Source organism: Pezoporus flaviventris, unplaced genomic scaffold, assembly GCF_033815535.1.
Source record: "Pezoporus flaviventris isolate CSIRO_AGI_PZ_B2104156 unplaced genomic scaffold, CSIRO_AGI_Pfla_v1 ptg000029l, whole genome shotgun sequence".
Lineage (NCBI taxonomy): Eukaryota > Metazoa > Chordata > Aves > Psittaciformes > Psittacidae > Pezoporus > Pezoporus flaviventris.
Genome location: NW_026892577.1, coordinates 5,507,695 through 5,530,523, shown reverse-complemented (window position 1 = coordinate 5,530,523; position 22,829 = coordinate 5,507,695). Strand labels below are relative to the sequence as shown.

General features: G+C 40.3%; 2 protein-coding genes across 3 annotated transcripts in view; one reads left to right on the top strand and one right to left on the bottom strand.

The window, feature by feature from the left end:
* Positions 1-2,426: 2,426 nt before the first annotated feature.
* DCLRE1A (DNA cross-link repair 1A) lies at positions 2,427-19,758 on the bottom strand. Of its 2 annotated transcripts, none has more exons than XM_061458701.1 (9): positions 18,613-19,754; positions 15,394-16,959; positions 12,711-12,844; positions 11,914-12,032; positions 10,132-10,275; positions 9,085-9,230; positions 7,919-8,073; positions 3,806-3,947; positions 2,427-3,185 (listed from the first exon to the last, which is right to left on the bottom strand). In XM_061458701.1, the coding sequence occupies exons 1-9, from the start codon at positions 19,028-19,030 to the stop codon at positions 3,019-3,021; spliced, it is 2,991 nt and encodes a 996-aa protein (XP_061314685.1). In that variant the 5' UTR covers positions 19,031-19,754; the 3' UTR covers positions 2,427-3,018. The 2 variants fall into 2 exon arrangements, with proteins under 2 accessions (XP_061314685.1, XP_061314687.1); XM_061458703.1 differs by having other exon boundaries at positions 3,008-3,185; positions 3,795-3,947; positions 18,613-19,758.
* A 311-nt stretch (positions 19,759-20,069) lies between these two features.
* Positions 20,070-22,829, top strand: part of NHLRC2 (NHL repeat containing 2) — a 31,382-nt gene continuing 28,622 nt past the window's right edge. The window contains exons 1-2 of the mRNA XM_061458700.1: positions 20,070-20,299; positions 22,587-22,739. Coding sequence (XP_061314684.1) covers positions 20,137-20,299; positions 22,587-22,739 — 316 coding nt within the window. The 5' untranslated portion in view covers positions 20,070-20,136. The remainder of the gene's footprint in view (positions 20,300-22,586; positions 22,740-22,829) is intronic.

Below are 22,829 nucleotides of genomic sequence, written 5' to 3'. Positions count from 1 at the left end.
GGAAAAGCAGAGTCACTCCCCAAGTCCCAGTTAATTACACCTGAGCAGTAATGCTGAAATCGGATTTATCCGTGTAGAGTACTGCATCCTGCTTTAGGACCTGCTTTAGCAAAGAAGATGGTCTGAGGGCTGGAGCAGCTCTGCCCTGGAATCAGGCTGAGAGAGCTGGGCCGATTCAGCCTGGAGAAGAGAAGACTCCAGGAAGACCTTAGAGCAGCTCCAGTGCCTAAAGGCGCTACAAGAAACCTGGAGAGGGGCTTTGGACAAGGGCCTGCAGGGACAGAACAGTGATAGGGAGTGGGTTTAAACTGAAAGAGGGGAGATTTAGACTAGATATTGGTTGGGAATTCTTCCCTGTGAGGGTGCTGAGGTGCTGGCACAGGTTGCCCAGAGAAGCTGTGGCTGCCCCATCCCTGGACGGGGCTTGGAGCAACATGCTTTAGTGGAAGCTGTTTCTGCCTGTGGCAGGGGGTTGGAACTGGATGAGCTTTAAGGTCCTTTCCAACTTAAGCCATTCTATGGTTCTAAGATCATAGATCTGTGTTCCCTAAAAGGCTTAACCTTCTGTGATCAGAGAGCCCTCCCTTGGAACAGCCCAGACAAGTGAACAGGAAAGGTTCTGCTACAGATCTGCCCACAAACTCCTTGTTCAGTTAAATCATTTTCCACATCTGTTTACATGTCATCCTAGGCAATCTAAGCAATCTAATCATGTTACTGAGCTTCTTCCTTTACAATAAAGAAAACAAAAATAGTAATATCTTCCTGGGTTTGGATTCTGAAAAGACTTTTTCCGCACAAAGGAGGCCAAGTTCCTGGGTAACATGGAGATCTCCTAACATGAAGCTGCAGAATTTAAGCCTGCCCACAAAAAAAAAAAAACCAGCTGGTAGAAGTGCAAATACAAACCAGGAGGAGGGAAGAATGAAAGGAACCAGCGGACTCATGCAGGAATACCTACAGCAGAGCAGGCAACTGGAAACAGACCTCAGCATAAAAGCCATTCTGCTTTGCTGGCTGAAGTAAGCCTATCACCATCTGCTCCACATCAGGGCAGGATTAACTGGGTCACTCCAGCAGATGCCAATGTCAGTGTCTGCCAAGATACATCATTTTTGTGGTTAGTTGCAGAAATAAGTTTGCTTTTAGAAGAAATAAAAAACCAACCAACCCTTCAAGGGTAGTAACAGGATAGAAACCAACAGCACAAAGTAAAGAGCCATAGAGGCAGCAGGTGTCCTGCACCTACCTACTAAACCAGCAACAGCAGCAGCACATTGGGATCCCATACACATGCTCACCCCCTGCAGGAATACTCATTCTTGAAAATACACCTATGGAAGGAAGCAAGCTGATACCAGAGCTGTGATTAAGGTTTTGACTTCAAGGTGCTTATTCCAGGCCCTCATACTCAGTGCAAAGTTAGTCAGGAAAAAGACTTGGAAGGCCAGACCCCCCCATAACTCCTTAATGATTCAACTGCTAAAAGCTTTTGCCTGCCAAACATAATCCCCAAATTTGCTCCGACTCATACAAGGCATTAATTCAGGTTTGGTATTTGCAAGGGCTGTAAAAGATAGTTTTTCACAAATCTCTTCCAAAAAAGAGTGGAATCCTAGGAATTAGCATGCCAGTCCACGGCAGCCAACAGTTCTTGTGACAGCTAACTAGTATAATGCCTTATGGAAAAGAAAAACTTCAGATTCCTTTAACTGCTTAATTTAAACAGAAGCATTTAACAATGCCATAGCTGAGCGAATGCACTGGAAGAATTATGAATCAGTGTAAGAACTTTTTCCCATCAGAGTTTCGCAGCTCTTTCTCTGAGAAGATAGAAAAACCCCAAAGAGACTTCACATTACAGAGCTCATCATGCAGAGAAAAAGAACTGTTTAGACTCACACTGACCATGAAAGAAATGTTTTCCCAACAAAAAATGGCATTGCAGACTTTGGATGAACTGCTCCTGGGGGCTGGGGATGACTTTATGCATGAGGGAACTTTTCTAAGTCCTGGAAGTTTGGGGCAGTTATTTAGTGTTTCAAATTACACTAGTACGCCTTCAAGCAACCACATACTTCAGCATCATAAATACTGATAAGATACAGAAGGAGTTGCACTGATTATCTGGTAGGATTTAGGAGAAAAAAAAGACAAAGTGAAACTTACCTTTCTGCTGCCAAACTGGTATTTACCTTTCTTGTTTCTTTAGAATGTGAGGAACAAACCTGTGTATGCAGCCCTGCAAACCCAAATGCACCACTGGCACTTACACAGAGAAGAACCTTGTCTGTGCTTGGAGCACGTGCTGAGAACTAGTACTACCAGGATGCAAGAGCGACACATACAGTACTTCCACCAGATACCACAGGACAGGCTTCTCAAGAGTAGCAACTGAAAAGAAATGCATTTCACTCAGAAAGAACACACAAGCTTCATGGGAGTTCTTTTATTAAATAAGATCAGAAAATCTTGAGCAGGTACCAGTATCTTTCAGCATTCTCTGAAGTACATACGCTGCAAAAGCTGAGCCAGTCCTTTCACAAGGTACAGTTTGTTTACAAGATTTGAATTGCAATAGCTAGTTCTGCCTCATGAAACCAGTTTCTCTGAAGCCTGAACTGACAGCATGTGGCATAAGCTTAATATAGTCTCATTTATTACAATCACACCTTTCCAGGAATGATTAACCTGGAGGTGGTTTCTTCCCAAGCATTTGCATCTGAGCATTTCCAAAATGTGAGGAAAATGAAGAACTGGGAGAAGAGAGTAAAATAAAACTAACCTGAAAAATGTAGTTATAAAAAAGTTATGAAGTTATATTAAAAATAAGTAGTAGGTACATGAGGAAGCAAAGTGCGTTTCTTTTTTTTAATGCAAATTCAGCTTTCTCAGAAGAATGGCAGCTTCATCCTCCCTAAAGAAAGCTCCATGGAAAAAATAGTTAAATAAAACACACAGGAACTCACAGCTCCCACTCCAGCCCACCTCCTCTGAAATACACATTCTTCCTTATATCTATTCATGCCCACTGTCCTCAACCATCCAGTCTCTAAAATACTTCTGCATCAAGCTTCTTGCTCTCCAGTCACCAACATTTACAGTGGGGATGATTTTCTGTGGCTTCAGCCATTGCACAAATCGCTTCATTTCCAGGTAACTGCTGTGCTCACTGTAAGGAATCCCTGAAATGAAACATATCACAGCAATCTGTCAGTCTGCTTAGCTCCTTGCCAGAATACTGTTGCAAGACTTCCAGCTAAGAAATACTTTAGATAATATATATATATATTTTAATTCCTATTTGAGATTTAAAGTTTATAGCTGAAGTAAAATGAAATCCCAGATTTTCCTTCTGGAAAACCTACCCTGCATTAAGTTACTGAGTTGTTTATCAGTGCAAACTGAGCGACACCAAATGCACTTAGTTAAATGACTGTCATTTAACTCCACCCACCGAGAGGTGTGATCTTGAGAGGAAGACCCACAGCCTCCCACAAATGAAATCTTGGCTCTGGAACTGCACTGCCACCAGCATCAGCCAGACCAAGACTTTACACCTGAAAGTCTCTACCTATGTCAGATAACCTTTATCTGCATGAGAAGGACAGGAGCAAAATATACGTAAAAAGCTACATCTACTGCATTCTCTATTAATCCATTTATGGCTCTCTCCTGGAGAGACCATCTTTTCAGTTTCCTAAGGAGTTATCAGAAAAAGCATTGATTACAAAGAACAGTTGGAGCTTCCAGAATAAAAATACAAAAAGCAGCCACACAAAGTGAATCTTTACCACACTTATACCATATATGGTGATGTTTCCTCTTGTCTGAGGTTTGATATCCACCAGAGAAAGGCATGAATCAGAGTAGGTCCATCCAGTAGGTTTGAAAGCCAGAATGTGATCAAAATTCTCAGAAAACTTACTTAAATGATCTCGCAAGCCCTGTGAACAGAACACAGCATAAACTGAATGCCATTAAATAGCTCTTTAGTCTAAAGGTTGGAAATTTCATGATGGAGAGACTTCAGACTAAACTTTATTTTCTTGTTTTAACACAAATATCATCTACTTTGGAATTATTAGTGATAAATGCTTACACCTGCAGAGCACCTTGTACCTTAGGATCTCAACTGCTTCATCTGAATAAGCCCATGTTAACAGCCATGTATTACAGATCAGAATATGTAAGGCATAATCACATCCTCTTACAGATTGTGAATTTCTTCCTCTCAACTGGAGGTCAGCACTCTGGCAGCTGAGTGGTGATAAAAGATGGTGAAAGTCTGCTTCAGTGCAGAACCATCTAGTTCAAGTGCCACAGAGATCCTGACATCTGCTTATGCCCAGAAGTGCTCAGAGTTAATTAAGCTACCCCAAAAAATCACAGCAAGCTGTGCATTAGTTGAATGCAGCGCATGGCTCTGAACACTCAACCATGTTTTACCACATCTCCATTCAGTGTAAGAACGAAACTACCTCTAAAAAAAAGTGGACTTTAAAGTTTCCAAATTGGTTAAGTTAGCCTTCAATGTTAAGCTAGGATTGGAAAAGGATGAAAGAGAAGCATAAGGAATGCACAGTCCTATTCCTGGATAAAGTGAGGTCAGTATTATTTCAAACAGTATTATTTCAGTATTATTATAAAAAGAGAAAATCAGTTGCATGTGTCCTGTACAAAACCTTAAAGGCACAGCCTCCACCTGAAAGCCCTACAAGATTACAGAACTCAAAATCATAAACTTTATATCAGCAGGCAGAAGAGGAATACAAAATAAAGACTGGTTAACAAAAGGTGGGGATAGGCAGCCTGTGATAGTCATAGAATCATAGAACCAACTAGGGTGGAAAAGTTCTTTAAGGTCATCAAGTCCAACCATTACCCCAGCACTGCCAAGACCACCCCTAAACCGTGTCACTGACCTGCCAGACACTTGAAAACTTAAGCAGGGAAGCAGAACACTGCCTGTAACACTGCCACATTTGATGGCACCTTCAGTACAACATCCAGTAGCAACATAAAGAATCCATCCAACCAGGCACATAAACCAAAAAAGACCCAACCACAATGCGTTTCATTCAGCAGCAGGAATTGTGGCTGTCTGCCACGACTCTCAATACACTGAAAATGTTCAGCCCTCACTAGATGACAGATGTAACTGCAGCAGTCAAATTCTCCTTCACACTTCATTTTTGGAAGATTAACATAACTTCAGGTAATAATTGAAGTATTTGCTCCCCTTGCTCTAATGAAATCTAAATACAGCACTTCAAATACTATGATTATTATATTAATCAGTGCTGATCTGCTTTCACATTTTGCTATAAATTGAGTGTGCAACATATATGTTAAGGATGCAATTTCAATGCCATAAAAAATTGATTTGTGCATTTCAATCACAGGCATCTCTGAAAACCTCACCTCAATGTTGGTACAATCATGTTTGTAGTTATTAGAACTGTCAAACATGGAGCACAGACAGGTTTGGGGGGTTTTCCATTTGTAAAGAGCATGACAAAGAAAAACAGGGCATAAAACTGTGGCTTCTGGGGGATAATATACCATCAGGGGTTGGCTATTTGCATTCTACAGGATCACAGATGTACTCAGTTTACTAAATAAGGACTGAATCTGAGCTTTTGACGGAGAATCTTCCCATAAGGATTGAATGGATTTGTAGTTTCGGCTGCAAATCTACACAGACAGGAAATTAGCCCAAATTAAGAAGTAAATTGTGGTTTTGAAGAGGGCTATGGGATCAAATAAAACAGAAGAGGTAGGAGAGACCCAGAGGATAATGAAGCTATTGGCATTTACTAATGAGGATCACTAAAAAATTCTGCCTTTCCCAGTAATAAGCCAGTAATTCAAGAAAAAACACCTGGTGTAATCCAGCCAGTTCCATGGAACTGCTGGATTCCATGGAACTGGAACCAAAAATTACATGGTCTGTACAAACAGGATATCATTCCTCATTCTTTAACTAGAATAAGATTGCAAGAGATCAGATAATGTATTCTTAAAAATATTGCCTTTTCTGCATCCCTATTTACTGATGCTGAGTAGAAGTAAGATAGGAACTCATCTTTAAGCATTCAACATTCTCCACGTTATCCACTAGATGACTGTGCCTTTTAGTCTTTCCTGGTCCTTTCTGTGGTCCAGGTATCACCTCCAGCATGCTCTAGGTTTGTCTACAGCCTCCTATTCTCAGACATAAGACCCTGCATGACAAAATTGCCTCTGAGAAGCCAGGCTGTCCAGACATCCTCATGGCATAATCACACCCTCTGCATAAAAGCCCAGCTATGTGAGTACATCATATGTGGTGGAACACATGACAGCAGAATCACGTAAACCCAAAATCTGCAGAAGAAACTCAAATATATTCCTGTTTAAGACAACAAGTTAAAAATAAATCCATACACGTTGCCATTACTCATTTTCTGCCCCACCATGGAAAAGATTATAGAACAATGTTGAAACATTAAGATATTAAGTTCAATCTCCTGCAGCTCCCATCCAAATCATAAAGCCTCTTTTTCTCCTTTTTAGGTCAGCTCTGACATTGACTAGTCCTGCAGCTAAATACCATCTTGCTCTGAAGGATTTGCTTGAGATGGCACAGCAGGCCTGAAGCAAAGCATGAAAATTAATCCAAGTCCATAAGGTGTAAGCAACCATTGTTTTTCTTTCAGGTTACCTTTAATCTCCAGCCTCCTGCTTTGCCTTAATGCCATTCTGTATTTTGCAGTTTATAGATAAACTCCCCCCCCCCAGGAATTAGTCACCTTTCCTAACTACTTACTTACTTTTGTGGGAAGAAATTCCCACAAAAAATCTCACCAAAAAGCCACTGTCTCAAATCTCAACTGAAATGTGCATTTGAAGTCAACTTACATGAAACAATGCCTTAAAATAAACTGATTTACTTGCTCTTGCTACAAATATCAGAGAAGACTGTGTGTAGAAAAAGCTAAAGCATGTGTGTTTATATGAACTGTCCTTCAACTCACTCAATGTGTGCATTTGTTTATGTGCAAGTTTACACTGATTTTCAAGTATCCTTAGTCCCATGTGAACCATCAGCACAGAAGGAGAGAGAATTACTCTTTTAGAAGAAAAAGGAAGAAATACTTTCCTATAAGGAAAGAAGTTCTTCACAGTGAGGGTGGTGAGGGACTGGAACAGGCTGCACAAAGAAGTGGTAAATGCTCCATCCCTAGCAGTGTTCGAGGCCAGGTTGGATAGAGCCTTGGCTGGCATGGTCTAGCGAGAGGCATCCCTGCCCATGGCAGGGGGTTGGAAACAGATGATGTTAAGATCCTTTCCAACCCAAAGCATTCTGTCATTCTAGGATAAGAAGAGAGAATTATTCCTTTAGAAGATGAAAATATGATTATAAATACATGGAAATTGAACTGAGAAGAACATGAAGAACCTTATTCCTTTATGAAACACCAGACAAAGGTGGCCATGTTCAGAGGCTGCCTCGAAACAGAGACTGACAGGCAGAAAATCCTTTTAGTCTTTTCCTACATCATACCATGTAAAAGACAAGCTGAAAACAGGGACTCCATGTCACAACATATTAATTGCTAATAGGACAGATCCTGCAGTCATTACATAAATCTACTTCAAAAAGGCCCGCAAAGAGCAAGCCTTTGAACAACCCTCGTCTTATCTTGTACAAACACCTCACTGAAGTGAAATTACACTTTCTGTGCATCATGTTTGGAGACAGTTATTAATGTTTAATTGTATTTCATTTTCAATGTATTGCTACATGTCAAAACTCTGCTAAATAAATACAATCTGACAAGAGGTTGTGAAGCACCGAACAACACTGGTTGAGAGGAACCAAGAATAAGATTAACCACCAGGATAATCCACAGAGTATATGTTCTGAACTTACCTTAAAATTAATTTGCATCATGGGAAGGATATGAAGCAAAGTTCCATCCCAGTCCACACTGATGAGGGAATTCACAGTCGCTGACTCCAAGCACTGCAGTGTTTTGTACTTGTCACGGGACATGCTTGCTTTTGTGCCCAGAACTTCAGCAATTGCTTTGAGATTAATTGGGAAGAAATCAGATATAGAAAATTGCAAGAGTTAACTTTTTTGCTTGGATCACTGGATCACTTTTACTACTGAAAAATACCTGCCTGCTCTTGAGTACACACTTGGGCAATCATGCTGGTTCCTAATGGATGCTGGAGAGGGACTCTTCATCAGGGACTGTAGTGACAGGATACGGGGTGATGGGCTTAAACTAAAACAGGGGAAGTTTAGATTGGATATAAAAAGGAGGTTCTTTACTGCAAGGGTGGTGAGGCACTGGAATGGGCTGCCCAGGGAAGTTGTGAATGCTCCATCCCTGGCAGTGTTCAAGGCCAGGCTGGACAGAGCCTTGGGTGACAAGGTCTAGGGTGAGGCATCCCTGCTCACGGCAGGGGTGCTTGGAACTAGATTATCTTACTGTCCTTTGCAACCCAAACCATTCTATGATTCTATGATTCTGTAATTCTGTAACCAAGAGAAGCATAGTACACAAGGTTTTCATTAAATCAGAAAATATGTGCTTTGGTTTAGGGAATGCTTTGTTAAAATGTTTTTCATTAAACTGATGACTCTGAATAAACAGGAAAATATGTAATAGAAAACTAGAAGGAGAAACTGTTATCAAAATAGAAGTTTAAGAATAATTATATCCTTTTGATTTTTCTTGACTACATGAAATTATTAACAACAGAAGTGTCATAAAGACCTTGTTTTCTGTTTTTTTTTATTATTATTATTTAATTTCCATTAGCAGTTTTCTCTTCATGATCAAATAGGTTCCAGACTGGCCTTGTGTATATTCAAGGGGGGCTGTAAACATGGCAGGAAGATTTCTTTCAGAAAGCTAAAACTTACTGATTAGAAAACTAAAATACTAGCAGTAGGATTATTAAATATATTTAATGCCTTTACACAATACCTGATCATCACGACTAAAAGACCCTTTATATCTTCAAGAAAATATCTTTTAACACTTAGATATTTAGTTTTTGGATCCAGTACACTTTTTTACATACCTAAAAAAACTTTTTCTTTTCCAATGGAATAGGTGCCACAGACAACTAGAGTACGTGGGTTTAAAGTCACTGTCTCAAAGGCAGTATTAACAGCAAACTGGATAACCTCTTGTTGAGAAGGAAAAGTGTATTCCGGACTACAGTATCTGGAGCATGGAAACAAGAAACACCACTTCATTACACAAAATAAACGATGTGAATTCACCAAGAAGGTTCTCAAAACGGCATGCATACAGTAACAAAGTAATGAGGAAGATGTTACCTTCTACAGCATTTCAGTCTACGTGCAATCTATTTATTAGAAACTGAGGAGCTCAGATGAAATTGCTGCAATAAAATCCACATTGAGTGTATCAGTCTTTATAACTATTCACTTGTCTGCCACTGACACTCAATTCTGCAGTTTTTTCTCTATAAATACCAACTGCTCTTTCAAGTTAGATATTTGTATCACTTACTAATTACATCCTCATGCCTATTTTTTGTCATGCACACAAACCATACCATAAGGCATTATTCATTGGCAGAAACATACGGAGCTGAAATGAAAGTCTGCAGCTGGGCTTTAGTCACCATGCACAGAAAAACAATTTTATATATATATATGAGTCAGAGAAAGGTCTAATGAAAACTTGGACAACTGATTGAATCATTTGGCATTCTTTCACTTGAATTCCCCCACACTCTTTTTCACAAAGGAGTTGAATCCACATAAAAACAGTGCTCCATGAACCTCGTATTTCATACATGAAATGTTCAGCTCTGAGTTTTGCCACCCAGAATTTATACCACTCAATGTCATTTCAGTAAATGCTTTCTACTACCCACTTCTATTCTCTCATATAACAGCATAACAGATGAACAAGCTAGACATACATGGACTTTATTCATTTTATTCAACACTAAATAGAGCTAACAAAGGTTAAAACAGTTATGTCAGTCATTTACACTTACATTTATTTGGTTCATATAAAGTCTTATTAAATTGAAAAGAGGGTTATACTGAAAAAAAAAACCAACAAAACCTAGGAATTCAACACAACTTACGTGGTATCAAGGTAAAGGGTGTGAACCTGCTGATCACTCAAAGCAGGATAGCGCTCCATAGATGGATCTGCCCTGAAGTCTCCTGTGTGCAGAATAACAGTTCCACTGGGTAGGCAGAAAAGGATCATTGTTGCACCTGGACAACTGTAACAGACAAAAAAAACCCATACAAATTGTATTAGTTCTCTAGACTGATAAACCACCATGAGAAATATACCACACTACATTCACTAGCAGGAAGCTGTGCAGAACAGCATTTTAAATTACACCTACTATGCAGTCTAATTTAACTAGAAGTTTCTGGTTTCTAAAGGAATTCTGAAGTTAATCTTATGGCCATAGATAAGCTGGACTTGAGTTGTCAGCTGAGATGGAAAAAAGGAAAAATCACACCAACAGTAATCAAGCATTAACTGCCCTTTTGGGATCCTCTGTCTTCTACGTACAACAAAGATGCAGCCTCTGTTGCAATCCCTGAGGTTCTATACTTGATTCAAAGGGCAAAGAGCATTCTTATTCAGGAGAAAGAGAATTGTATTGTTGCAGATACATCTTCAGTGCAGGACTTACTGAAACATTTCCTTTTAAATTCTATCTGCAGATTTTAAACACTATCCACCATTCAGAATTCCCTGGTTATAAATGCAATTTTGTTACTGGTCACAGTGCATCCACTGCATCTTTTGCAGTTCCTTGCCAAAGCTGTCTGAAGGGCAAGAGTTCAGACTGGAAAACCAGAGTGGGACTATTCTGGACATGAATCATCTGTAAAGGATAAATGAAATCTCAAAAGAAATGGCATGAATCAGCGCTCAAATGACAGAACTGGTGACCGCTCCAAGAAGCTGAACTTTGTACCTAGGGTTTATATGCCTTTTAAATTGAAGCAGAGGATCAGAGACACAAACAGGAAAAATGAGAAGTGTCCAAATTACATAAGCAACAAGGCTTCCGCAATTCCAAGAAACAGTTTACAAAGGACTTCATGGAATCTTATCTCTCCAACTATAAACAAATCATACAATAAGCCGATATGCAGTCTTGTGTGACAATATATACTTTAGGGAAAGGACTCTTCCCCTAACCCATAGGCAAATAAGGTGTCAAAAGGCAGCACAGCAACAGCACAGAGCTGTAAGTCTGGTGCTACTGAACCACACACTACCAGCATAATGGACAAAAATCTCATCCTTTATCACCAAATCCAGGAGAAATTTTGCTCCAGATTTAAACACGTTTATCTTTAAAGTTCAATTTCCAAAATGCTGGTTAGGTTTTGTCTCTCCTGGGATTCCAAAGTACCTCATTTTTCTTTTGCTGAGGATTTCACTATATTCAGTTGAAGCTACAGAAACCTATCTGATAATCAAATGTAGGATGCTGCCAAGTAGAGACCAAAAATTAAAGCATGCAGACCACTAGAAAAATCATTCAACCTCTCAACAAACTTAACGGTTATGGAGCTATGTGTGGTTAATACTAGGTACTCATTACAAGCAAACAAAATGAAGTTAAACTAAAATGATCAAAAAAGCCTATTCTCCTTCAAAGTTCACATCTTTCAGAAGCTAATTACTTGCAAGAAATTTAGGCTCCTACATGCCCAATTCATTTCTGAAGTGAAAATGCATGTTAGTAAGTCAACTCAGGAATGTGAAGTATTTTCACCCTTATTTTTCCAAATCCCCTAAACCCTAAAAATCCTAAAAATATAAACTGCCTGTATAGCTCTTTAATATTCTATACATACAAATATTGCACAACAAATGAAATAATACATACTGATTGGCATCGAGCAGCACCACTTTGATCCCATCCACCATACATTCCGTGTCCATTGGCAGTATGTGGACGTACTCCTCTTTGACTCGAAGTTTGCTCTTCACCAGATTGCCAGTTATCTGCAACAGGGAAAGGATTTAATATGGAATAGGAGCAAAATCTAAAAAAAGCCTTTGTTTATTTTAGAAACAAAAGCTCTCAAAGCCAGACTGTTTGGCTTACAGAGAAACTATGAGAAGCTATGAGATCCTGGGTATAATCAAGCCTTTCAGCAGCATTTCACCTCTCAAAAAGCAAACTGAAAGCAAGCTTGTCTTAAAAAAAGCAAATTTTTAAAAGCCCACCAACAGGTTATGGACTGGAATCAGAAAGGAGGCAAACAAGGGAGAATAACATCTGTTACAGACTGCCAAGTCAAAAAGAGGGGCTGGGTAAAGCCTTCTTTAAACAGAAGTTTCCATGTCACAGGCCCTGGATCTTATCGCAGAGGACTGCGGTCACCCCAACACCTACTGGAAGGGCAACACAGAACACAGGCATTTCAGGAGACTTCCAAAGTAAATCAGAAACAGTTTTTTGATCCGTGTTCTGGATAGGCTGATGAGACAAGGTGCCCTACCATGTTAAAACTAAAGAAGAGTTGGTTGGACATATGACAGCTAACAGCAGTCTTGGCCATTCAGCAGCCTGAAGCACAGGACACACAGGAACCTCTGACCTGTTTACTTTCACCAGTATAAAAGTGCTTATAGTTGCATAGGGATTTCATAATACCCAGTAATCTTGGAAAATCTTACCTTGTTACAGTAGATTGGAAACATGAAGTTTTTTGTTAGCCCACAATAGTGATCGGAGTGAAAATGAGTAAGGAAATAAGCTGTGCAGCCTTCAATTTCTCCATACTGGAAGGCATCAACTGTAAAACCAGTTCCTAAAGCAAAACGGGAAGTGAAGCCAGTCAGCAAACTTGCACAGTTCAGAACTAGTTTCTAACTACATGTTATTTTTTTCTTTTTCTTCCAAATGAAAAGGTAACACAGCTACATTGCACGCACTTGAGGGAGCCATTTAAGCATAAGCATGGTTTGTGTATGAGTCAGTCACAAAAAAGATTTTCACTGACTAAATAAAAATTTAACAAAGTGTCCACACACAGACTTTCACAACCCTCCCAAATACCTGTTGTTCAGCTGGCACCCTACACAGATGGCAACTGCTGAAGAAAATGAAACATATTTACCTGCATTCTACTAGTATTTCTGAAAGTTCATGTAGATTAAAATCTAATACCAGTACCTTCACGCAAAATAAAATAGGTAATTGCAGCTTAACAAAATACATTTTGCAATCAAATTGCAATCATTCAATTACTCCACATTTAATAATCCTCTTAAAACATGTTAGCATGTAGAATCATAGAATGGTTTGGGTTGGAAAGAATCTTAACATCATCTATTTCCAACCTAACATGATCTATTTCCAACCCCCCTGCCATGGGCAGGGACACCTCACACTAAACCATGTCACCTAAGGCTCTGTCCATCCTGGCCTTGAACACTGGCAGGGACAAAGCATTTACAACTTCCCAGGGCAACCCATCCCAGTGCCTCACCACCCTTGCAGTAAAGAACTTCCTCCTTATATCCAATCTAAACTTCCCCTGTTTAAGTTTTAACCCGTTATCCCTTGTCCTGTCACTACAGTCCCTAATGAAGAGTCCCTCCCCAGCATCCCTATAGGCCCCCTTCAGATACTGGGAGGCTGCTATGAGGTCTCCACGCAGCTTCTCTTCTCCAGGCTGAACAGCCCCAACTTTCTCAGCCTATCTTCATACAGGAGGTGCTCCAGCCCCCTGATCATCCTCATGGCCCTTCTCTGGACTTGCTCCAACAGCTCCATGTCTTTCTTACGTTGAGAACACCAGAAGTACACACAGTATTCCAAGTGGGGTCTCACAGGAACAGAAGGGCAGGATCACCTCCTTTGACCTGCTGGTCATGCTTCGTTTGATGCAGCCCAGGACACTGCTGGTTTCTGAGCTGTGAGCACACACTGAAGTGGCTCATGTTCAGTTTCCCATCGACCAATGTAATTATGAAGCAGGCAATGTGGGGGCTTCCAATCTATCTGCTGAGATGAAACGTGACTGATTTGCCATTGTACGCTTTCAGTGAGGTTGTTTATTAAAGATGCTGCATAAAGAGAGCTGGATAGAAGACAGACCTTTTCTCTGCAAATATATTTGTTTTGAATGCAAACATACTGACAGATGGTCCTTTCACACCTTCTTAAGCCCACCAAATAGCACATGGAACTAATTCATCTGGCGGCGCTCAAATATTTTTTCATTTTATGTAACATAATTTTTCTAGATCTTCTAGAACTAGCAAAAGCTCTACTTACTTGAGGTTAGAGCTTCACGGATTTGCAACTCCAAAACAACACAGCAGTCTGCTAATTAAAAATCACAAACCAAAAAATTCCCAAGTGTTTGAGAGGTACCAACCTCAGGGAGGCTGAACTATCCTATGCCATTGGGATAAATATGTATCCTTAGCAACACAGAAAATACAGTCAAATAGACTTCAAATGGAGCAACAAAATTCAGATCAAAGATAATACCGTTTATAACAAAAGAACTTTAAAATTGCATTGTAGGCATAGGAGCATGCTCCTGAAAGTTATGTACGGAAAATTCTCTAAGCCTGTAGGAGCCATGATACTGGTGTAGCCCCAGAAAGACTTGCATATCAGTTTTCAAGAAGCAGCTTTGCACTTGGGATCACTAACATATTTCTATTTGGCTTCCTCAAGTATCTCCCTACGACTAAGACAATCCTTTGGTGGTAAACAGAACTGTGAGAATTTGAAGCTCTTTAAGTCACTGATCCATCAGCATGTAACTTATGTAACTGCTTGAGAGGATTCTGATAAATTCTTCTCTGTTTCCTTAACTAAACTTGTCTGCTTGGTTTTCATTTCTTTGCTTTCACAGTTGTAGTAAATCATATTTCTAACACTACTGAATTTCAACTACAAAATTGAACTCCATTCTCTTAAGTTAGTGTAAGGAAATAATTGCTATTGACAGCCCTGTTTTCAGGAACAACTGAAGCAATGCGAAAGATTAAATTCAGGCATTAGGAGTGAATATTATATATTCAAAATTATTTAAGAAAGTAGATCCATCTTTCCAAACTGCTTTTTGCTATGGCAAAAACATTCAGAAGTCAATCCTTGAACTCATTTTGGTGAGATAACTATTTCACTGTTTTCAGCCACTGCTAACTGCAAACACCTTCTTCTGGAGATCTGTACCTATGCCAGATTTTATCAACTCGGAGGAAAGAAAGTTCATTATGAGTTGCAATCTAAATGGTTATGAAGAGTGTAGAATATGGAAGTCTAAATTTAGAAAAAAAAACAACTCAACACTCAAGCCAAAATTAACCTCTACAAAAACCAACAGCTCTCTCTCACCTGGAATCTTCTTGTAGAAAGGGCAGTGCTTTTTTCTTGTTTCTTCACCTGCAGTAGATAATACTTTAAATTTTTTATTCCACCTTTGCTGGCCACCAGAACTTACACCTGCAAAGGCTCCATTTGTTGTTGAACTTCCAGTAACTGCTTCTACATCTTCCACAGACCCTTCAGCTTTCCTTTTTGCCTGTCTGGGCCTCTTTCCATTGGGAGTTACTGAAATTGGTATCTGCTTTCCCTCACTCAAACACATTTCTTCTTTGCTTTCCTCTTTTACTTTGGGTTTTAACCCAAAAAAAACACCAATGTCCATTTGTTTGAGTTCTTTGGCAGGACTGGATTTGGCATTCGTACTTGCTAAAGAAAGAGATGTTACTGTTTTAGAATTGGGGCTAGGAAAGCACACAGCAGCTGTATTAAAGTTTCTTTCCTTCTTCACTACTGACTGCAAACTCTCCTGGCAAGAGGTTTTTTCAACTGCATTGGAAGGCATTTTATCTGCATTAGTTAAAATGTTACTTGACTCCCTCAAAGCATTACTCTTCTGAGTCAGAAGAGACCTAGCACCTTCTCTGGCTAGCAGTGGCGACGTTTCAGTAAAACTCAGGTATGCAGAATCCAAAGCGCAAGTACCGGTATCTTCTGACTCTGTATCACCTGATTTAGCAGCAGAGGAAATCAATTCAGGCTCTTCAGACTCCTCCCAGTTAAAAGGAGAAGAGGATCCACTGGCTAGTGCCGCTTGCTGATGCTGATTATCTACACATGTTGAATTACAAAACTTCCTGTTCTTGTGACTCTGAGAAACAGTTTTTACACCATGATCTAGATGGTCCAATGGCTTAACTTCCTCACAGCGTTTGTTTTTAATTACAGAATGTCTTGGTTTGGTATGCTCATACTGAGGCTTCTGCTGTAAGAGAAGTCCATCAAATGTTTTAAACATCATAGAATTACAGTCTTCATCTTCAGAGTTACAATCTCTGAATAATTTCTTTTGTGATATTTTCACCTTCTCTTCCTCAGTTTCCTCTTCACTTTCCTCAAAAGTGCTCAGTGGAGAATAAGAAATTTCACATTCACTGAAGTCTGCTTTTGATTGTAGTAAACTGAGCTGACTTGTGTCTTTCTCACTACACAGATCCTCTCCTGTTCCACTTTCCTGAGCGGATACAAAGTCATAAAATTCAAAATCACAACTATTATCTGTTGTCTCTGTATGCTGAAATGTCTCTTGAGGGGTCTGAACACGTGCAAAAGAGGAAGTACTTTCACTGATTAAATTTAGAGACTTTATTTGTGGTGAACTCTGAACCCTCAACGTACAGTCATCATTTGGGGTATTTTTCATGTTCTTAGACGGTTTCTCACTCTGTGAGATTTGCTCTACTTGACCTGGGGAGCAGCTGAGCTTTGGAGCAGCAGAACATGTCATCTTCCTCTCCAAAGTGTCTGACAAAGAGTTTACAAGATAATCTCCGGCCCTGCTTGCTGCAAGTAGAAAATGGCTGTAACGCTTGTAGTGAGATGGAATGGTGGAATTGCACAGTAAACCATCAGGACACTCTACGAAAAAAGTTACACAGAGAAGTAATTTTAGTATCTTTGCAACTATAGTTGGCATAATTATTAAAATAAAAATCACACAAGACAATTTTAAAGCTGATTCTTATAAATGCAGCTATAGGAGAACAGAATGCACAAGTAATGACCTCCTGCCCTGAGCTGGGTAGAAGGGAGAATGCTTCCAACCTAAAACCAAACAGCTGCTGTTAATACAGCACTACGCCTGAATTAATACAGCCCTCTAACAATATGAATACCTAACCCTGTTTCAATATTGTGCTAATGTAATCATATGGCTTCTAGTTTCGAATTGTCCCATATGCAAGCAATAAGCTCAGAGTAGTAGCACCAGAAAAGGCCAGTAGACATGTTTCAAAATAAACCAAATCTTGGTCCTGAGTCAGCCTGAAATTCAATTTCAAATTGCCTGCTGGTTCACACATTAAAGAAAAAAAAAAAAAGCTCATGGTTTTACTTCAGTGAAAAAAGTATTCAGCAAAATATCTGTTGCTATTCCCTAGGCCTTTTATGTTGAGAGTTTGCTGGCCTATTGTGAGAGGATTTTAAGGTGAATATGTCAATCAATCAGAGGGATTTTTCATCTGTTAATTATGGGAGTAAGAGATGGAAAAGAGGTGTTAACCATCTGCCTTATCTTAAACTGCTGCCAAAATCGGGATTAAAGTTCTCACACTGAAGTGAATTTAAGTTCTCTTCATTCTTGAAGAAACTTCAATGAAATTTACGAAGATATAAAAAGCAAGGTTATTCTGTTACCTAAAAGAGCCCTTACTCAAGTTTCCAGGCTGGATGCTGTTTCAAAAGCTACAAGGTTGCTAAGAACATAGAATCATATAAATCAAACAGGTTGGAAAAGACCTTTAAGATCATTAACTCCAACCATTTACCCCAGAGACTACCAACACCACTACTTAACCGTATCATTGAGGGCCTCATCTACACTTAAATTGGATACCTGTATCTGTTTGGACCTGATATTTCCCCACAGGAAACTAGCAACTGGAATGCATCAGTTTTATTCCTCTTGAACAGAACTCAGAACAAAATTGTGTTGTCATATGATACAGGAATGATCATGTATAATTCTGTATAAAATTTCTAAAATATACTAAAATATGTATTTTAGCAATATACTGGTAAATAGACCAGTAAATTAGCATAACAGACAGGTTTCAGCTTCCAACCATCCATACACAACTGGACAAATTATACAGCAACATGGACAGAGGATAATAAGATTTATACCTAAAAAGAAAGAAATTCACAGGGAGAAGTAGAACCCTCTTAACTGAAGGTTTTGCTGGCACTGACTTAGTAATTGAAATGGTATGCACCTTCAATTTCTTACATAAACTATTCAAACCTGAGCTTGCTGAACAACCATCTTTGTCACTACTCTACAGAGATTAGGTTATGATGTGAAATATTCATGTCTGACTTCCATGTTCTTCACAAACAACAGAGAATCTCATGCAAAAAAAGTACTGATAAATGATCAGTAACACATTCTGAACACCATACCAACAACCCTCTCAGACTTTGAACTAAATATACAAACCCAAGTTTTACAGCAACATTATGTGAGAAGCCTTTTAACTTTTCCCTGAAGCTTTTTTCTTACTCTGTGCATACCTTTTTCATTGGATCCTGGAGTATCCAAACACTCAGCAACGTGCCATCGAGGTGTCTGGACCAATAGCAAAGAAAAAGGCATCTGGCAGCTTGGGCAGTATCCATCATAAACAGGCTTTGCATTTTGTGAGCTGTGGTCTGTGAGGCTGCTCGTGCTTTCCTGGGAGTGCACACTACTGTCATCTTTACATGGATCTGCATCCTCATTTGGCCTTGATACCTGCTCGGTCTTCTGAAGGGTATCAGTTTTTTCTACAGTCTTTTTTCTTTTTCTATTTGTTTTCCTTTTTGGCCTGCACTTGCCATCACTTACTGTCTGCACAGGTGTAGAGATGCTTTCTGCATTACTCGGATGCTTTTCCTTCCTAATGGATTTGTAGTCCCAAATGTCTGCTTCCAATGAGGTATCATCAGACATGGCAACACAGGAATTATTTTCCTTTCTTTTAAGCAACAGTTCACAAATGTACCATTCCCTCCACTAATATGTTTTCTCTTCTGTCCCCTCTTCACTATCTTAAGAAAAGCACCTAAATTCATTTTGAAAACGAAACAAACCACACAGCAGTCCGCGATGGGACTGAAGCATGGCGAATCTTAAAAATCATTTAATGAGCGTCTCTTTGAGTACTTGAAATTACTCCTTTTAAACAGAAGCTTAAATAAGATACAGCACGATTCGCAGGGTGAGCCATTTTCCTCAGCGTCCCCCACGTAAGCGCCCAGCCAGGCCCGGCCCTAGGAAGGTGAAGCCCCTCCAGACCCGCTCCCCGAGTGCCACCTCGCTGCCCCGAAGAGGGGTGATTTTAAACGGAAACGACAAAGCGTTCAGCTGCAGGATCGCTGTCGGGAGTCACAGGACGGAGAAGGCCAACACCACCTGCCGGTCGGGCTGCGCTCCCCTCCTGCACTGAGGTCCCACCGCGGGTGGCTGCCGCCTGCCCGGAGTCTCCCGTGGGTACCTAGGGCAGCTGCCGCCTCCCGCCGCCTCCCCTCAGCTTCCCGCCGCTACCGGGATCGCGGGCGGCCGCACCTTCTCAACCCTTCCCGCCGCGGCAACACATTCGCTTCCGCAGCTTCGTCACGGGTGCTGTCGCTCAGCCTTCCTCATATTTCATAATAACCTCCCCCTAAAAAAAAAAATCCCACAATTTAAATTATTGGTGCCTTGCTTGGAATTTGTCGCGATATTCCTCTGTCTTCATAGCTATTCCACTTACAAATAAAAAAAGGAACAGGGCGGGAAACGCGGGCTGTGTGGAATCTGCGGAGCTGGAATCACCGCTGGGGATTCTCTTCACGAATATGCTTCTGTGAACATCAAAGCTATGTAAGAACACGCCATGAATGAGAAGGTCCCACTTTAATAAACGAGGTATTGCTTGTTTGTGCTTAGGTTTTATTATTGTATTATTATTATTATTTACAACTTCCGTCTCTGGCTTTGAGAGACGTGACGAATATGCGGCGGTGAAGTAGCAGGCTGGTAAACAGCGACCGGTCTGGGCTCGCCCAGAAGCTGTCATGGCGGCGGAGGGGCTGGCGGGGCTTTTGCCCGCCCAGACCCAACTGGAGTACGCCCTGCTGGACGCCGACACTTCCCAGGAGAAGGAAAACTTGGTCTACCAGTACCTGAAGAAGATGGACAGCCGGGAGCGGGACCTGACGGTGCCCGAGCTCGGCGGAGGTGGGTGGCAGGGCAGGCCCCGCGGCGGAGCGCGGTTCGGCTGCAGGGCCCCTCAGCAGAGGTGGCTGAGTTCTGGTGCTCACCGTGTGGCCGTTTTCTGTCAAGTCCCGCTGCTTGTGAGGGCCGTTTAATTACGGCCCCGTTAGCCACTTTGTTTTTTTTTTTTTTTAAGGCACTTCTGGTTACAGGAAATGTCACTCCTGAAAGCACCAGAAGCAAAGAACGAGAAAAAAGAATCCCTTTATACATGCTCCCCCTGTTACTGGTTGCAAAAACCTGTTCTTTAAAGTCTCTCTTCTAAACCTCTGCTAGTTTCGTTAATTTACATTCCTTTTTCTTTTTTAATAAAGCCTTCTGGACAGTATGTTGATATCTGTCTTCTCTGGTCATAGCAAGAACCTTATCAACTCTCACAGCCTTATCCCGAGTTCCCTTGGTCTCACTGCAGCCAGTTGGTTTTCCCAGCTCTCTCTCCCCATGACTTACCTGTGCTTGTCAGGTTTTGTGTCCCTGTTAACACAAACTGTTCTTGAGATGTCATCCTTCACTGTTGTGCCCATTTCCCTTTCACACATTTCTGTATCTTTTCTTCTGCTAAATATGAAATCAGAGGTTAAGTCTTGTAAGATCTTGCAAGTCCTCCTCAGGTTCTTTTAACCTCAGTGAGGCTCTCTGCAGCTCTGCTCACATCTGTCTGCAAAGCATAGATCTCAGAGGGTAAGCTTGTGTCATGGGAACAAATTCTGACTTGTAAACATTAGAGCAAAATGAATGCTTTCTGTCTAGATTTGGACCTCCGAGTTGAATTTTCACTTTTGTATTTTGCACTCTTTCACTTTCTGTGTTCTGCCAAAGCTTATTTTCTTCTCTGAAAAGAGCTCACATAGGTAGTCGATGCTTTTTACTTTCAGTATATTTCATGAAAGGTATTTTAATTTTAGTGAAAAGAGGAACAATGCCAGAAAATAAATACCCCACTCTTTTAAAATGTAAGCAGCAGAACCCTAATACTGTGGAAGTAATGCATATAATTTCTAATTGTTACAGCCACTAAATCTGAAAGTGTGTGCATCCGTTTCTGTTTATAAACATACGGAGATAGAGCTCAATCCTCCTCCTAGTGAAACTGAAAACAAGCCTCCTGCTGGCTTCATCAGCAATAACCTCTCCTGGGACAGTAAGAACTTCATGTGCTGAAACTGTCAGAGTGAAAGTTTTGAGGGTTTTTAGATTAGCCAGCATACATTTTTTTTAAATAGGCCTTCAGAAATTTAGTTCAGCTTTGGCTTACATCACATCTGTCTTTCCCTATGCCCTTTATTTTCAGAAGTGTTAAGTGATAAAAATGGCAGACTGTATTACAGGATATTTATTTCTTTGGTTGAGATCAGTTTCTAATGCGATCAGAGTAATAGCAGTTACCTGTGAGAAAAGAATGGTTTCATGCTTCAGATCAAGTGGTTAAAATAAATGATCCAGATTGCTGCCAGGTGTATCTGAAAAGGCTGTATTTCTTCCCATGTAAAGGGATTCATTTATACCTGTCACCTCAGACTTTGAAAATCAAGATCAAAACTGTAACCACAAAAATATTTCAGTCATCTCTTTTTGGAGTCCTTTACAAACATGTTGGAAAATAACTAAGAGTTTAATAGTTCTTCAGTTTACTACCATTTATGTGGGTTTTAAATAATTGTTACCCATATGACATTATTAGGGGTTAAATAAAATAGATCATGTTTTTAAATATATAAAAATGGTTCTGAGGCTTGCATGTTCTTTCACTTTAAAGGTATCTATTAAAATATATACACTGCACTTTCATTAATTACATTAATTTTATACATTTAATACATTTAATGTATTACATTAAATCTCATTAATAGTAAAACTTCTAATTCTTCACTATGAGGGTGGTGAGACACTGTCACAGGTTGCCCAGAGAAGGTGTGGCTGCCCCATCCCTGGCAGTGTTCATGAGGCTTGGAGCAACCTGGTCTAGTGGAAGGTATCCCTGCCCGTGGCAGGGGGTTGGAACTGGTTGAGCTTAAGGTCCTTTCCAGCTCAAACTACTCTATGAAGAATCATGGAACATACAGATGAGTTGGATAAATATATAGGACCTTTGGTTTGCTTTTCTACCTGTGCAGAAAGGGATGTTGAACTTTTTCATTTCTCTAAGGTTAAGTGCACCAGGAATGTTGTGTGGTGGTGTGCAAATTCGCTATAATTGTCTGCCTTTCCCTACCCTTCCCCTAACTGGCTATCACTGTTCCCTGAATTCCAGATCTACAATGGTTAAATACTGAAGGTCCTATTTCTCTTCACAAAGACCTTTGTGGAAAAGTTGTGGTGTTGGATTTCTTTACTTATTGCTGCATCAACTGCTTGCACCTGCTGCCCGATCTCCACGCATTAGAGCACCAGTTCTCTGATAAAGGTAAAAGTGCTTTGGCTTGCTTGGAATAGAATTTCCTGGCACTGTTGACGGTGGAGTAGCTGAGTCACTTTGTTGCTGGTTACTGAACAG